Source organism: Oncorhynchus mykiss, chromosome 27 (assembly GCF_013265735.2).
Source record: "Oncorhynchus mykiss isolate Arlee chromosome 27, USDA_OmykA_1.1, whole genome shotgun sequence".
Lineage (NCBI taxonomy): Eukaryota > Metazoa > Chordata > Actinopteri > Salmoniformes > Salmonidae > Oncorhynchus > Oncorhynchus mykiss.
In genome coordinates, this window is record NC_048591.1 from 1,500,027 (window position 1) to 1,515,776 (window position 15,750).

Below are 15,750 nucleotides of genomic sequence, written 5' to 3' on the forward strand. Positions count from 1 at the left end.
TGTATTAAAATACAAAACAAAAATATCACATATATAGAAAAGTGTGTGCCTTTCCAAATCATGTCCAATCAATTGAATTTACCACAGGTGGTCTCCAGTCAAGTTGTAGAAACATCTCAAGGATGATCAATTGAAACAGGATACACCGGAGGTAATTTTCGAGTCTCATAGCAAAGGGTCTGAATACTTATGTAAATAAGGTATTTTTATTTTTTAATTTCAATAAACTAGTAAACATTTTTTTTTTTTTTATGTTTTTGCTTCGTCATTATGGGGTATTGTGGTGTGTAGATTGATTAGAAAAATGTTTTATTTAATTTTAGAACAAGGCTGTAACGTAACAAAATGTGGGAAAAGTCAAGGGGTCTGAATACTTTCCGAAGGCACTGTATTTAATAGACCTTAAAGGGTTTTCGTTCATGGAAGCTTCTCTAATGTCAAGCATGTAAAGTGTGGTGTACCGCAGGGCAGCTCCCTATGCCCTATACTCTTTTCTATTTTTACCAATGACCTGTCACTGGCATTAAACAAAGCATGTTTAGTTAAGCTGCAGCTGGCCCAGAACAGGGTGGCACATCAGAGGGCTGATATAAATACAAATACTATGCATGCCAGTCTCTTTTGGCTAAGAGTTGAGGAGAGACTGGCTGCATCACTTCTTTTTATAAGAAAAATGAATGTGTTGAAAATCCCGAATTGTTTGCATAGTCAACTTACACACAGCTCTGACACACACACTTACCCCACCAGACATGCCACCCCGGGTCTTTTCACAGTCCCCAAATCCAGAACAAATTCAAGAAAGCGTACAGTATTAGATAGAGCCATTATTGCATGGAACTCCATTCCATCTCATTTTGCTCAAATGAACAGCAAACCTCGTTTAAACAGATAAAGCATCACCTCACAGCACAACGTCTCTCCCCTATTTGACCTAGATAGTTTGTGTATGTATTGATATGTAGGCTACTTGTGCCTTTAAAATGTTTTTTTTTTATGTAGTTCTGTCCTTGGGATGCTCTTGTCTATTAATGTTCTGTATTATGTCACGTTTCATTTTTTTGTGTGGACCCCAGGAAGAGTAGCTGCTGCTTTTGCAACAGCTAATAGGATCCTAATAAAATACCCCAAAAATACCAAACCTATGCGAAGGGCTTGGAGCACGTGTCAAACTCATTCCACGGAGGGCAGAGTGTCTGTGGGGTTTCGCTCCACCCTTGTACTTGATTGATGAATTAAGGTCACTAATTAGTAAGGAACTTCCCTCACATAGTTGTCTAGGTCTTAAAAAAAACCAGCCGACACTCAGTCCTCCATGGTATGAGTTTGACACCCCTGGCTTGGAGTAAAGAGAACTCACCCTGCTCATCGCTGTCTGGTTTTGCTGTTCCTTCCTCCTCATCTTCCTCCTCTCCCTTACTGTCTTTGGACAGCAGGCGTCGGAACAGGCTACCAAGCGAACGAGTCATGTCTGGCTCTCCAACGCTTTCTGAGACGTCCAAAAACACAGTCCGTAAAGTGCAGAGCCCCCCTGTACCCCTTAATCTGCTTTTTCCCTCCTATGCCCCTGCTTACACTACCCCTTCCCCTGTTTAAGTCAGTTGCCGTGTCACTTGTAAATCGTTAGTTAAGCTGACCAGTCCTTGTCCACTCGGTGTGTGTCTGTCTCACCGTATTTAGCCCTGGCTGTCCTTGTCCTGCTCCTGGTGACACGAAAACTCACTAAATCCCCACCCTCCAACTCACCACCACCCTCTCCAGGCTCCTGCAGCACACACACACGCTTGCGTCCATACACGCCTTGGCTTTGCAAGCAGGTTATCTAACACTGCAATGAGACACCGAAGTCAACCATTTCACCTTTGTCAAGCGGGACAGCTGCACGCCTCCCTCTCCAGTGATTGACACCATGTGTCAAACACAATTAGGAGTTATTCAAACGGTTTAACTATGTGGATATGTGATCCCTTGGCCCCGGCAAGCCATGCAATAGAAATGGAAAGTCTATTCTGAGAGTGTAAATGGGGGTCACTGCATGGTGGGAACTATTTGTATCTGTGTTTACGTGGTGAAAGTGCTGGGAGAGGAAATTCCCGTTGAGCAATGACAGAGGCAAGACATCGGAGACACTGGGGACATATTAAAGAGAGTATGTCTTCATTAGGTAATCAGGGTGTGGATGGGTAAGTATGCAGTGTATAGTCAGTGTATTTTTTTAAACATTTTTTTCTATGATTTGTCTTCGAGTATGTTTGTGTGTGTGTGTGTGGGGTGGGGGGGAAAGTTCAGTAGCAAAACTATGTACTTAGCAATTTCATGCATCTGCAAAAATGAGCGAATTCTGAAGACTAAGATGTTTTGTTTTTGGTAAAGTGTCTGAATTTAAATACATTTTACATTTTCGTCTGAATATTCTCATTACAGAAATGCGTCCGGATTAAATTCTCAGGGCATTTTATAAAATCTTACTTTAGAAAAACAAACTTATTTGAATACAACCCAAAAGATGTTGCTGTAGTTTGTCCATAAATCATGAAAATGGTATATTAGTTGATGTTTACACATTACTGAAATATCACATTTGCATACAGTTGATGTCGGAAGATTACATACACCTTAGCCAAATACATCTAAACTCAGTTTTTCACAATTCCTAACATTTAATCCGAGTAAACATTCCCTGTCTTAGGTCAGTTAGAATCACCACTTAGGGATAGGAGGCAGTATTCAGAAGTTTGGATGACTGAGGTGCCCAAAGTAAACTGCCTGTTACTCAGGCCCAGAAGCTAGGATATGCATTTAATTGGTAGTATTGGATAAAAAACACTATCACGTTTCTAAAACTGTTCAAATAATGTCTGTGAGTATAACAGAACTGATATGGCAGGCAAAAACCTGAGGAGAATAAATACTGATTTTTTTTTTATTTTGAGGTCTCATTGAAATGGCTGTCTATGGGAAAATCAAAGGAATATCTATCAGAAATGCAGTTACTAGGGCTTCCACTAGATGTCAAAAGTTTTTAGAAAGAGTTTCAGGCTTGTTTTTTGAAAAATTAGCTAGAATTTGTCATTTTTCCAGGTGACTCCCATTTTGGCTGTAGTATTGTAGTGTGCGTGGATGAGGGCGCACACTTCATTATTGATCTCCAGTAATGAACATACTATTCTCCGTCTTGAATTTGATCGTTAATATACATATTAGGGTACCTGAGGATTGATTAGAAACATTGTTTGACTTATTTGGACGAAGTTTATTGGTAACTTTTGGGATTCCTTTGTATGCATTTTTGAACGAGGGAAACCGGTGGATTACTGAATCAAGCACGCCAAATAAACTTTTTGGGGATATAATGAAGGACTTTATCGAACAAAACGACCATTTGTTCTGTAGCTGGGACACATGGGATTGCAACCAGAGGAAGCTCTTCAAAGGTAAGTGATTTATTTATCGCTATTTCTGAAAATGTTTAATGCTTTTTTTTAAAGCCCAAAGACAATGTGAAATGTCAGAATAATAGAAGAGAGAATGATTTATTTCAGCTTTTATTTATTTCATCACATTCCCAGTAGGTCAGAAGTTTACATACACTCAATTAGTATTGGGTAGCATTGCCTTAAAGTTGTTTAACTTGGGTCAAACGTTTCGGGTAGACTTCCACAAGCTTCCCACAATAAGCTGGGTGAATTTTTGGCCCATTCCTCCTGACAGAGCTGGTGTAACTGAGTCAGGTTTGTAGGACTCCTTGCTCACACATGCTTTTTCAGTTCTGCCCACAAATCTTCTATAGATTGAGGGGCGGCAGGGTAGCCTAGTGGTTAGTGGTTCAAACCCCCGAGCTGCGAATGATTTTGCCGAAGATTGTATCTCCGCCGGGCTGGGCACCCGGCCCTCCTGCAGCAAAGCACCCCCACAACATGATGCTGCCACCCCTGTGCTTCACGGTTGGGATGGTGTTCTTCGGCTTGCAAGCATTCCCCTTCCTCCTCCAAACATAACGATGGTCATTATGGCCAAACAGTTCTATTTTTGTTTCATCAGACAAGAGGACATTTCTCCAAAAAGTACGATCTTTGTCCCCATGTGCAGTTGCAAACCGCATTCATCTCTAGGAGACAAAACACTTCTCCTTCCTGAGCGGTATGACTGCTGCGTCCTGTTTATACTTTCGTACTATTGTTTGTACAGATGAACGTGGTACCTTCAGGCGTTTGGAAATTGCTCCCAAGGATGAACCAGACTTGTGGAGGTCTACAATTTTTTTCTGAGGTTTTGGCTTATTTCTTTTGATTTACCCATGACATTAAACAAAGAGGCACTGAGTTTGAAGGTAGGCCTTGAAATACATCCACAGGTACACCTCAAATTGACTCAAATGATGTCAATTAACCTATCAGAAGCTTCTAAAGTCATTACATAATTTTCTGGAATTTTCGAAAGCTGTTTAAAGGCACAGTCAACTTAGTGTATGTAAACTTCTGACCCACTGGAATTGTGACAGTGAATTATAAATTAAATAATCTGTCTGTAAACAATTGTTGGAAAAATAACTTGTGTCATGCACAAAGTAGATGTCCTAACCCACTTGTCACAACTATAGTTTGAACCTGTTAAGGATATGGCAGACATACGCCCCCTTTGGAGAGATTGGGTACCCCTAGTAAACTGGGAAAAAAATCTGTCAAATTGCTAATATATGCAAATAAAAATTATTATTGGATAGAAAACACTCTAAAGATTCTAAAACCGTTGGAATTATGTCTGTAAGTATAGCAGAACTCACAGGGCAGGCATTCTTCCAAACTAGTTTTTGTGGCCATGAAAGTTGGAGCAACTTTGACGTCATGGCCCCCATCCTTCCCAACCAGTTATGATTCTGGGGACACTTTCTATCTCTTCCGCTAGATGTCCTCTTTCATTAGAGCTTTGAATCGTTCAAATCCCGCGAGAATTGACCCTATGGGAGTGAAATTAGTGCGTGCCACGAGAGAATAGGCTGTGCGTATGGGCGCGAATTGGTCCCAGCCATTCCTTTGTTCCAGCACTCAAGAGAAGAGCAGACGATGGCCGATTGAATTGAAGTTTGTTTTGCGTGTCTAAAACATCATAAAGCTTGCTTCTGCACTTAGTTTGACCTGTTTAGTCAACATATAATATGTAATTTTGAAGTTTTGATGCGCAACTTTTCCGGACCAGAGGACGTTTTGGGTGCATTTCAGCTGATGTTATTAGCAGTAGCTAATACAAAGACGCAAGACTTGAAACCAAACGATGTATTGGGTAAGTATGAAGCCTTCCAGAACATTCTGAACGAAGACCATCGAAGGTAAGGGAATATTTATGCTTAAATCTGTGTTTCTGTTGACTCCAACATTACGTGGAAATGTAGCTTGGAACTGAGCGCTGTCTCAGCATATGGAATAGTGTGCGATTTCTGTAACGTTAAAAATAAATCTAACACAGCGGTTGCATAAAGAAGCAGTGTATCTTTCTAACTATATGTAGAACATGTATATTTAGTCAAAGTTTATGATGTCTATTTACGTTATCTTGCCGCGCTACATAGATTTCCTGCGGGCATTTTTGAGTAATTTCTGAACGTGAACTCACTGTAAATGGACATTTATGGATATAAATGGCATATTATTGAAAAAAAAAAAGATGTACTGTGTAACATGTCATATTACTGTCATCTGATGAAGATTTTCAAAAGGTTAGTGAGCGATTTATTTTTTAATCCTGCGTTTGTTGATTGCATGTTTTGGCTATTGAAATGAGCTGTGTCTGGTGGTGGTTTTACATATATATGTGCTATGTTTTCGCCGTAAAACATTTTAGAAATCTGACTTGCTGGCTAGATGAACAAGGTGTTTATCTTTCATTTGAGCTATTGGACTTGTTAATGTGTGGAGGTTAAATATTTGTAAGAATATTTTTGCGTTCCATGCGCCACCGTTTCAGCTGAACGTGGGAGGGTTGATTCCCAATTGGGAACCAGTATCGTAGACAGGTTAACAAGAAATCTGTGGAGTGGTTGAAAAACGGGTTTAATGACTCCAACCAAAGTGTATGTAAACTTCCGACTTCAACTTTAGGTTCTCAGACCTTTTCCTCAGTACTTTGTTGAAGGACCTTTGGCAGCGGTTACAGCCTTCAGTCTTCTTGGGTATGACGCTATAAGCTTGGCATACCAGTATTTAGGGAGTTTCTCCCATTTCTATCTGCAGATCCTCTCAGCTCTTTCAGGTTGGATGGGGAGCGTTTCTGCACAGCTATTTTTAGGTCTCATCAGAGATGTTCGATTGGGTTCAAGTTAGGGCTCTTGCTTGGCCACTCAAGGACATTCAGAGACTTGTCCCAAAGCCACTCCTGCATTGTCTTGGCTGTGTCTGTAGGGTTGTTGTCCTGTTGGAAGGTGAACCTTCACCCCAGTCTGAGGTCCTCTGCGCTCTGGAGCAGGTTTTCATCAAGGACCTCTCTGTACTTTGCTCCGTTCATCTTTGACTCGACCCTGACTAGTCTCCCAGTTCCTGCCTCTGAAAAACTTCCCCACAGCATGATACTGCCACTTCCAAATAAAATCAAATTTATTTGTCACATACACATGGTTAGCAGATGTTATTGCGAGTGTAGCGAAATGCTTGTGCTTCTAGTTCCGACAATGCAGTAATAACCAACGAGTATTCTAACCTAACAATTTCACAACAACTACCTTATACACACAAGTGTAAAAGGATGAAGAATATGTACATAAAGATATATGAATGAGTGATGGTACAGAACGGCATAGGCAAGATGCAGTAGATGGTATCGAGTACAGTATATACATATGAGATGAGTAATGTAGGGTATGTAAACAAAGTGGCATAGTTTAAAAAGTGGCTAGTGATAAAATTTTTACATCAATTTTTCCCATTTTAAAGTGGCTGGAGTTCAGTCAGTATGTTGGCAGCAGCCACTCAATGTTAGTGGTGGCTGTTTAACAGTCTGATGGCCTTGAGATAGAAGCTGTTTTTCAGTCTCTCGGTCCCTGCTTTGATGCACCTGTACTGACCTCGCCTTCTGGATGATAGCGTAGTGAACAGGCAGTGGCTCGGGTGGTTGTTGTCCTTAATGATCTTTATGACCTTCCTGTGACATTGGGTGGTGTAGGTGTCCTGGAGGGCAGGTAGTTTGCCCCCGGTGATGCGTTGTGCAGACCTCACTACCCTCTGGAGAGCTTTACGGTTGTGCCTGACAAGATGCTCTCGATTGTGCATCTGTAAAAGTTTGTGAGTGCTTTTGGTGACAAGCTGAATTTCTTCAGCCTCCTGAGGTTGAAGATGCACTGCTGCACCTTCTTCACCACGCTGTGTGGGTGGCCCAATTCAGTTTGTCTGTGATGTGTACGCCAAGGAACTTAAAATATACTACCCTCTCCACTACTGTCCCGTCGATGTGGATAGGGGGGTGCTCCAACTGCTGTTTCCTGAAGTCCACGATCATCTTCTTTGTTTTGTTGACGGTGAGTGTGAGGTTATTTTCTTGACACCACACTCCGAGGGCCCTCACCTCCTCCCTGTCCCTGTTGGAGGCGTGCATGGCCACGCAGTCGTGAGTGAACAGGGAGTACAGGAGAGGGCTCAGAACGCACCCTTGTGGGGCCCCAGTGTTGAGGATCAGTGGGGTGGAGATGTTGTTACCTACCCTCGCCACCTGGGGGCAGCCCGTCAGTAAGTCCAGTACCCAGTTGCACAGGGCGGGGTTGAAACCCAGGGTCTCCCCCGCCCCTCTTCTTACCAGAAAGATGCTTGTTTCTGTCGGCGCGGTGCATGAAGAAACCAGCTGGCTGTACCGACTCCGATAGCATGTCTCGAGTGAGCCATGTTTCCGTGAAGCAAAGAACGTTACAGTCTCTTATGTCTCTCTGGAATGCTACCCTTGCTCGGATTTCATCAACCTTGTTGTCAAGAGACTGGACATTGGTGAGTAGTATACTCGGGAGCGGTGCGCAATGTGCCCTGACCAGAAGACCGCTTCGTCTGCCCCTTTTACAGCGTCGTTGTTTAGGTGCCCCGGCTGGGATCCGATCCATTGTCCTGGGTGGTGGGCAAAAACACAGGATCCGCTTCGAGAAAGTCGTAATTCTGGTGGTAATGATGGTGAGTTGACGTTGCTCTTATATCCAGTAGTTCCTCCCGACTGTATGTAATAAAACCTACGATTACCTGGGGTACCAATGTAAGAAATAACACGTAAAAAAACAAAATACTGCATAGTTTCCTAGGAACGCAAAGCGAAGCGGCCATCTCTGTCGGCGCCGGAAGGGATGGTGCCAGGTTTCCTCCAGATGTGACGCTTGGCACTCAGGCCAAAGGTTTACATTTTTGTTTCATCAGACCAGAACATCGTTCTCATGGTCTGAGAGTCTTTAGGTGCCTTTTGGCAAACTCCAAGTGGGATGTCAAGTGTCTCTTACTGAGGAATGGCTTATGTCTGGTCACTCTACCACAAAGGCCTGATTGGTGGAGTGTTGCAGAGATGGTTGCCCTTCTGGAAGGTTCTCCCATCTCCACAGAGGAACTCTAGAACTCTATTAGAGTGACCATCGGGTTCTTGGTCACCTCCCTGACCAAGGCCCTTCTCCCCCGATTGTTCAGTTTGGCCGGGAGGCTAGCTCTAGGAAGAGTCTTGGCGGTTCCAAACTTCTTCTATTTAAAAATGATAGAGGCCACTGTGTTCTTGGGGACCTTCAATGCTGCAGACATTTTTTGGTACTCTTCCCCAGATCTGTGCCTCGACACAATGCTGTCTCAGAGCTCTATGGACACTTCCTTCGACCTCATGGCTTGGTTTTTGCTCTGACATGCACTGTCAACTGTGGGACCTTAAATAGAGTGTGTGCGCCATTCCAAACTTATGTAAATCAGGTATTTCTGGGTTTTGTTTGTAATACATTTTCAAACAGTTCTAAAAAAACTTTTTGCTTTGTCATTAAGTGGTAATTTTTTTATAAGGCTGTAACATAACAAAATGTGGAAAATGTCAAGGAGTCTGAATACTTTCCAAAGGCACTGAACAGCTAAAAGACCTTACAGTCACAATTATCCGTGTCCTAATTCACCAATACTATCACGTTTGAAGGTAAGACCCAGGTGCAGACAATGTTGACGTAACAAAGGTTTATTAATTCGAACACGGGCAGGCAAAGGTACAGGACGTCAGGCAGGCTCAGGGTCAGGTCAGGCAGAGTTCGGTAATCCAGAGTAGTGGGGCAAAGGTACCGGACAGCAGGCAGGCTCTGGGTCAGGGAGAAAGGACAAAACCGGGAAAACTAGAAAACAGACAAGGCAGGAGCAAGGGGAAAAACGCTGGAAACAGGAGACATGGGGCATGACATGACATGACTTTAACTCTGAACACAGAAAAGGTAGGAAAAATACGGAGGGTACGGGGCAAGAGGATGAACAGCAGAGGGGCTAATGATCTTGGAGCGGGGGGGGGGGGAAAGGTCTCGGCTTCCGGGGGTGTAGCCGCGGCACTACAGCAGCATGCCAGCGCCTCGCCTCAGGCTTGACCTTCTTCGATACCGGGTGGTGCTGCGGAAGCGAAGTGGCCTTACTGAACCCCTTCCGGAGGTCCTTGTACTCTGGAGCTGGTGGAGAGGTCCAGGGAAATTTCCAAGCCCCCCGGAAGATGTCCTGGGGCAGGCAGAGGTGACTTCAGGCAATGAGTGTGGCAGGACGGGCTCCAGCCCAAGATTGCACCAGTAGCCCAGTCAATGGAGGGATTGTGTCGCTGGAGCCAAGAGAATCCCAATACCACAGGAACCCGCAGAGATTCAACCAGCAGGAACTGGATCGTCTTACTGTGGTTCCCCGACACTCGTAGGTTGGCCGGAGTGATCTGGTGGGTGATCCGGCCTATAGAGCGCCCGTTCAGCACTCTAACACCAATGGGAATGGAGAGGGGTTGAGCATGGGCATGCCCAGCTCGGATGCCAGGGTAACGTCCATGAGACTCACATCGGCCCCCGAGTCGATGAGTACCTGGAGAGACTTGGACTGGTTGCCCCACCTCAGGATGGCACTGAGAGGGGGGCGAGCCAGGGGAGACAAATTATCTTTAAGGCCCACCAGAGTACTCACTCAAACGAATGAGCTACAGTAGGTACCTTGAAGGGACAGGTAGTAACAATGACCAGCAGCACCGCAATACAGACAACTCTAGGTCTCAATTCTGCGTACGCGGTCGGCTGGAGACAGCCTTGCCCTGCCGAGCTGCATAGGCTCGGGAAGAGGTGAATCGTCAGTCTCTGGTGGATCTTGGAGGGACTCGGGTAAGCACGGATCCCCTCGGGGACGTAGACGCCGGGGATTTCCTGAGTTCGCCTGCCTCATCCTGGAGGTATTCGTGGAGGAGGTGAGATCGTGGAGGAGGTGGGATCCCTTAGTGAGCGATTGGGAACGCAATCGGACCTCTGCTCCATCCTAGCCGACCATCAATCCGGATGGTTAAAGTGATGAGTGAGTCGAGATCCGTCGGTAGTTCTTGGGCTGCCAGCTCATCCTTTACCTCCTCCGATAATCCATGCAGGAACGTGTCGAACAGCGCTTCCGGATTCCAGGTACCCTCCGCTGCTAACGTGCAGAACTCCACCGCATAGTCTGCCACACTGAGGGAGTCCTGCCGAAGCTGGAGTAACTTCCGGGCAGACTCTCTCCCGGACACCGGAGCCTCAAACTTTTCTCACCTCCTCCACGAATACCTCCAGGATGAGGCAGGCGGCAGATTGTTGCTCCCACACCGCTGTGGCCCAGGCGAGTGCCCTCCCGGACATCAGCATAATAATGTACGCTATCATCGAGCAGTCCAAGGGGAACGAAGAAGGCTGCAGCTTGAAGATGAGGGAGTACTGGGAGAGAAAGGCCCGGCAGGTTCTGGAATCTCCATCGTAGCGCTCCGGGGGAGGTAAGAGGGGTTCCCGGGAAACCGGGGTGACCGCGCTGCTACCAGCTGGCTTACTGAGGGTCTGGGAGGTTACCGTCATGGTAGGCTGCTTGGTAGGTTACCCACCACGGAATTGCACCCGCAACGCGTCCAATGCAGAAAATAGTTAAAATAAAGAAGTAGGTGTCCAAACTTTTGACTGGTAATGTATATATACAGTGCCTTGCGAAAGTATTCGGCCCCCTTGAACTTTGCGACCTTTTGCCACATTTCAGGCTTCAAACATAAAGATATAAAACTGTATTTTTTTGTGAAGAATCAACAACAAGTGGGACACAATCATGAAGTGGAACGACATTTATTGGATATTTCAAACTTTTTTAACAAATCAAAAACTGAAAAATTGGGCGTGCAAAATTATTCAGCCCCTTTACTTTCAGTGCAGCAAACTCTCTCCAGAAGTTCAGTGAGGATCTCTGAATGATCCAATGTTGACCTAAATGACTAATGATGATAAATACAATCCACCTGTGTGTAATCAAGTCTCTGTATAAATGCACCTGCACTGTGATAGTCTCAGAGGTCCGTTAAAAGCGCAGAGAGCATCATGAAGAACAAGGAACACACCAGGCAGGTCCGAGATACTGTTGTGAAGAAGTTTAAAGCCGGATTTGGATACAAAAAGATTTCCCAAGCTTTAAACATCCCAAGGAGCACTGTGCAAGCGATAATATTGAAATGGAAGGAGTATCAGACCACTGCAAATCTACCAAGACCTGGCCGTCCCTCTAAACTTTCAGCTCATACAAGGAGAAGACTGATCAGAGATGCAGCCAAGAGGCCCATGATCACTCTGGATGAAATGCAGAGATCTACAGCTGAGGTGGGAGACTCTGTCCATAGGACAACAATCAGTCGTATATTGCACAAATCTGGCCTTTATGGAAGAGTGGCAAGAAAGCCATTTCTTAAAGATATCCATAAAAAGTGTTGTTTAAAGTTTGCCACAAGCCACCTGGGAGACACACCAAACATGTGGAAGAAGGTGCTCTGGTCAGATGAAACCAAAATTGAACTTTTTGGCAACAATGCAAAACGTTATGTTTGGCGTAAAAGCAACACAGCTGAACACACCATCCCCACTGTCAAACATGGTGGCAGCATCATGGTTTGGGCCTGCTTTTCTTCAGCAGGGACAGGGAAGATGGTTAAAATTGATGGGAAGATGGATGGAGCCAAATACAGGACCATTCTGGAAGAAAACCTGATGGAGTCTGCAAAAGACCTGAGACTGGGACGGAGATTTGTCTTCCAACAAGACAATGATCCAAAACATAAAGCAAAATCTACAATGGAATGGTTAAAAAATAAACATATCCAGGTGTTAGAATGGCCAAGTCAAAGTCCAGACCTGAATCCAATCGAGAATCTGTGGAAAGAACTGAAAACTGCTGTTCACAAATGCTCTCCATCCAACCTCACTGAGCTCGAGCAGTTTTGCAAGGAGGAATGGGAAAAAATGTCAGTCTCTCGATGTGCAAAACTGATAGAGACATACCCCAAGCGACTTACAGCTGTAATCACAGCAAAAGGTGGCGCTACAAAGTATTAACTTAAGGGGGCTGAATCATTTTGCACGCCCAATTTTTCAGTTTTTGATTTGTTAAAAAAGTTTGAAATATCCAATAAATGTCGTTCCACTTCATGATTGTGTCCCACTTGTTGTTGATTCTTCACAAAAAAATACAGTTTTATATCTTTATGTTTGAAGCCTGAAATGTGGCAAAAGGTCGCAAAGTTCAAGGGGGCCGAATTCTTTCGCAAGGCACTGTATTTTAAGTAACTTTAAATTCACTTTTGAAAATACATGCATGTAATTACAGTACTTGACTTTTTACATATTTTGTTTTGTTACAGACTTAATTTAAGATTTAAGATTTTGTATCACTGGCCATAATGTCCAAGTGAAAAGTTTGTTTTGAGACATTTTTACAAATTTATTTCAAAAAATGAAAAGATGAAATGTCTTGAGTCAATAAGTATTCAACCCCTTTGTTTTGGCAAGCCTAAATAAATAACTAAAAAGTTGCTTAACAAGTCACATAATAAGTTGCATGGACTCACTCTGTGTGCATTAGTGTTTAACATGCTTTTTGAATGATACCTCATCTCTGTACCCAACACATACAGTACAATTGTCTGTAAAGTCCCTCAGTAGAGCAGGGATTTTTTGAACACAGATTCAACCAAGCACAGGGAGGTTTCCAATGCCTCTCAAAGAAGGGCACCCACCTACTGGTAGATGGGTCAAAATAAAAAAAGAGACATTGAATATCCCATTGAGTGTGGTGAAGTCATTAATTACACTTTGGATGGAGTATCAATATCTACAAAGGTAACAGGCGTCCTTCCTGACTCAGTTGCTGGAGAGGAATGAAATCGCTCAGGGATTTCACCATGAGGCCAATGGTGACTATTGTACAATCCTTACCCAGAAAGACTCACAGCTGTAATCGTGATTCTAAATGAGATATTTCTGCATTTAATTTTCAATAAAAGTGAAAACATTTCTAAAAACATCATTTTTGTACATTATGTATTCAGGCTGTGACAACAAAATGTGGAATGAGTCAAGGGGTATGAATACTTTCTGAAGGTACTGAAATAATTGGTATTTTAGTCAATTGCATTTAGATCAGTGATTTTAGTATTATGCAAGTCATTTGGTATTAACAAACTACACACTAATGATTTGTTGGGTTACTGAATCTCTGATAGAGATCAGTACAGTTTTGGCAAACTATGCCACACTCATACAATCTCTTCTCCAAAACATGCTCATCATTACCGTAATGCACCACTATTTAGGAAATATTAGGGGGAAAAAACTATTTTTGCCTTTATTTAATAGTGTGACTTTTGTTCTTTATCTAAATATGTGTTCATAAAAAATACAAATTATAACATGTATACAAAAGGGATTATAACAACAACAAAACAATTCAAATAGGTTATGTGTTACGGTAATGACTAAATTACAAAATAGATTTTCATAATGACATTTTTTTTATTCAGTGATATGTTTAACTCAGGCCTTTTCATTACAAGAGAAATGTTTAAAAAATGTGTGTGTATGTGCATGTGCATCCATGTGCATGGGTGTGATTGCCAATTTATGAATAAAGGTTTCAGTAAAGGTTGCATGCGGGTTGTAAATTGCTACAGTTATTGTGACTGTTTGTCTGAATAGTTTCTGTGTGAATGAATGCAGATGCACTTGTGTGTAGACATGTTTGTAGACACAAAAAACTGACCAGAACATAATTTGGTTTCTGTTCCCATTATTTGGATCTATTAGTTATACTTTGGTCTTATATTAGATGGTCTCCTTGTGAATTAATATGTAAGCTCGCCTGTGATTGTATACAACTCAGCCTGGTTAAATAAAGGTTAAATAAAATTTAAAAAATACAGCCTGCAGACTGTGATGCAAGTTTTCTATTGGCCAGCAGAGGGCCCTATATAGCAACGGATGACACAAGCAACACTTCAGTCTCCTTCCAATTCAGGTCAGGGCCTAGTTTTCCGATAGCGATGCAACTTCTGAGTGTTTTAACCATAGACATTAAAACCAGGTTTTAACATGCATCTTTCCTACAACTGCCAAATATGTAACATGTGTTTCCCAAAGAGAACGGTCGCAAAGCACATGTGTCGATACTGATCGAATGAAAGGCAGTGCTGCTCTCAGGTCAGCTTTCTCAATTCAAATCTTACCTTAACTTTAGAATTATTCCACAATACTGACAACTGATCCGCTACTAGATAGATAATACCATCTATGGCTGCAAATATTGACGTGGTTTATGCTAATGTCTACAAAATAAAAATGCACAAAATCACCAATTTGGCATATCATTGCGCATATGTTACACTACACATCATGAAATATATTGAGACAATAGTCTACAAGTATCAAAATATAACTCAATTGATTGAACAAAATAGGCCTATAGCATACGGTCTGAGGCAGGTGTTAGACTATGAGCGTTATTAAGCACAACTTTATAACTTGGAAACTTAACGATGTTCCTACGAAGGTACTAACGATGAACTTAACCTTAAGATACTTTTGGGAAACCGGGCCCTGGACTGTATTATGGACAGCTGAAGAGCCTCATAGTAGCAGGGCATTCATCACAAATATTGACCTGCAAGACCTCCCTGCCCACACACACACAAACTCGCTCATGCACACAAACAGGGTCAGAGGTTAGTATTGTACAGTATCATTATCCTATTTTTCACACATACACAAACTTGCACTTGCACACACACACACAGGTAGACAATCCTTAATGAACTTTTCAGCCAAATGGCAGACCTGCCACATAGTTCACTTTCAAGCTGAGGAATGGTGCTGGAGAAATGCAGCCACTCTAAAGAATTCATGACATTCCATTGTTTGTTTACAAAAAACAAACAACTTAATGAAGCCTTCATTAACAGACTTTTTGGGGTGTGTTTTGGGTGTGTGTGTGTGTGTGTGTGTGTGTGTGTGTGTGTGTGTGTGTGTGTGTGTGCGTGTGCATGTCACATTTACCCTGCTCCCACCCCAATGGACATTTATCATTGTACATGTTGATATTATTATTTCAGTTTTTTTATTATCTATTTGTATTATATTTTTGTTTACTTTATCCTGCTTTGTTGGAGCACAGAGCTCAAGAATTTCATTGTACCCTGTAAATATAATTGTGTTTTTATTTTTTGTGTTATTTTTCTCCCCCTTTCCCTCTCCAATTTCGTGATTACGATCTT

At 42.8% G+C, this 15,750-nt stretch overlaps 1 protein-coding gene across 3 annotated transcripts in view; it reads right to left on the reverse strand.

Moving 5' to 3' along the window:
- LOC110507309 (fibroblast growth factor 12) overlaps positions 1-15,750 on the reverse strand; it is a 139,027-nt gene that overhangs the window by 91,840 nt on the left and 31,437 nt on the right. Inside the window, exon 1 of one of the 3 annotated variants that reach the window (XM_021587206.2) lies at positions 1,361-1,700. The exons of the other annotated variants lie outside the window; for them this stretch is intronic. Within the exon in view, the coding sequence (XP_021442881.2) occupies positions 1,361-1,469 (109 nt within the window). The 5' untranslated portion in view covers positions 1,470-1,700. Of the gene's footprint in view, positions 1-1,360; positions 1,701-15,750 lie in introns of those variants that run through there. 3 annotated transcript variants of the gene reach the window in all.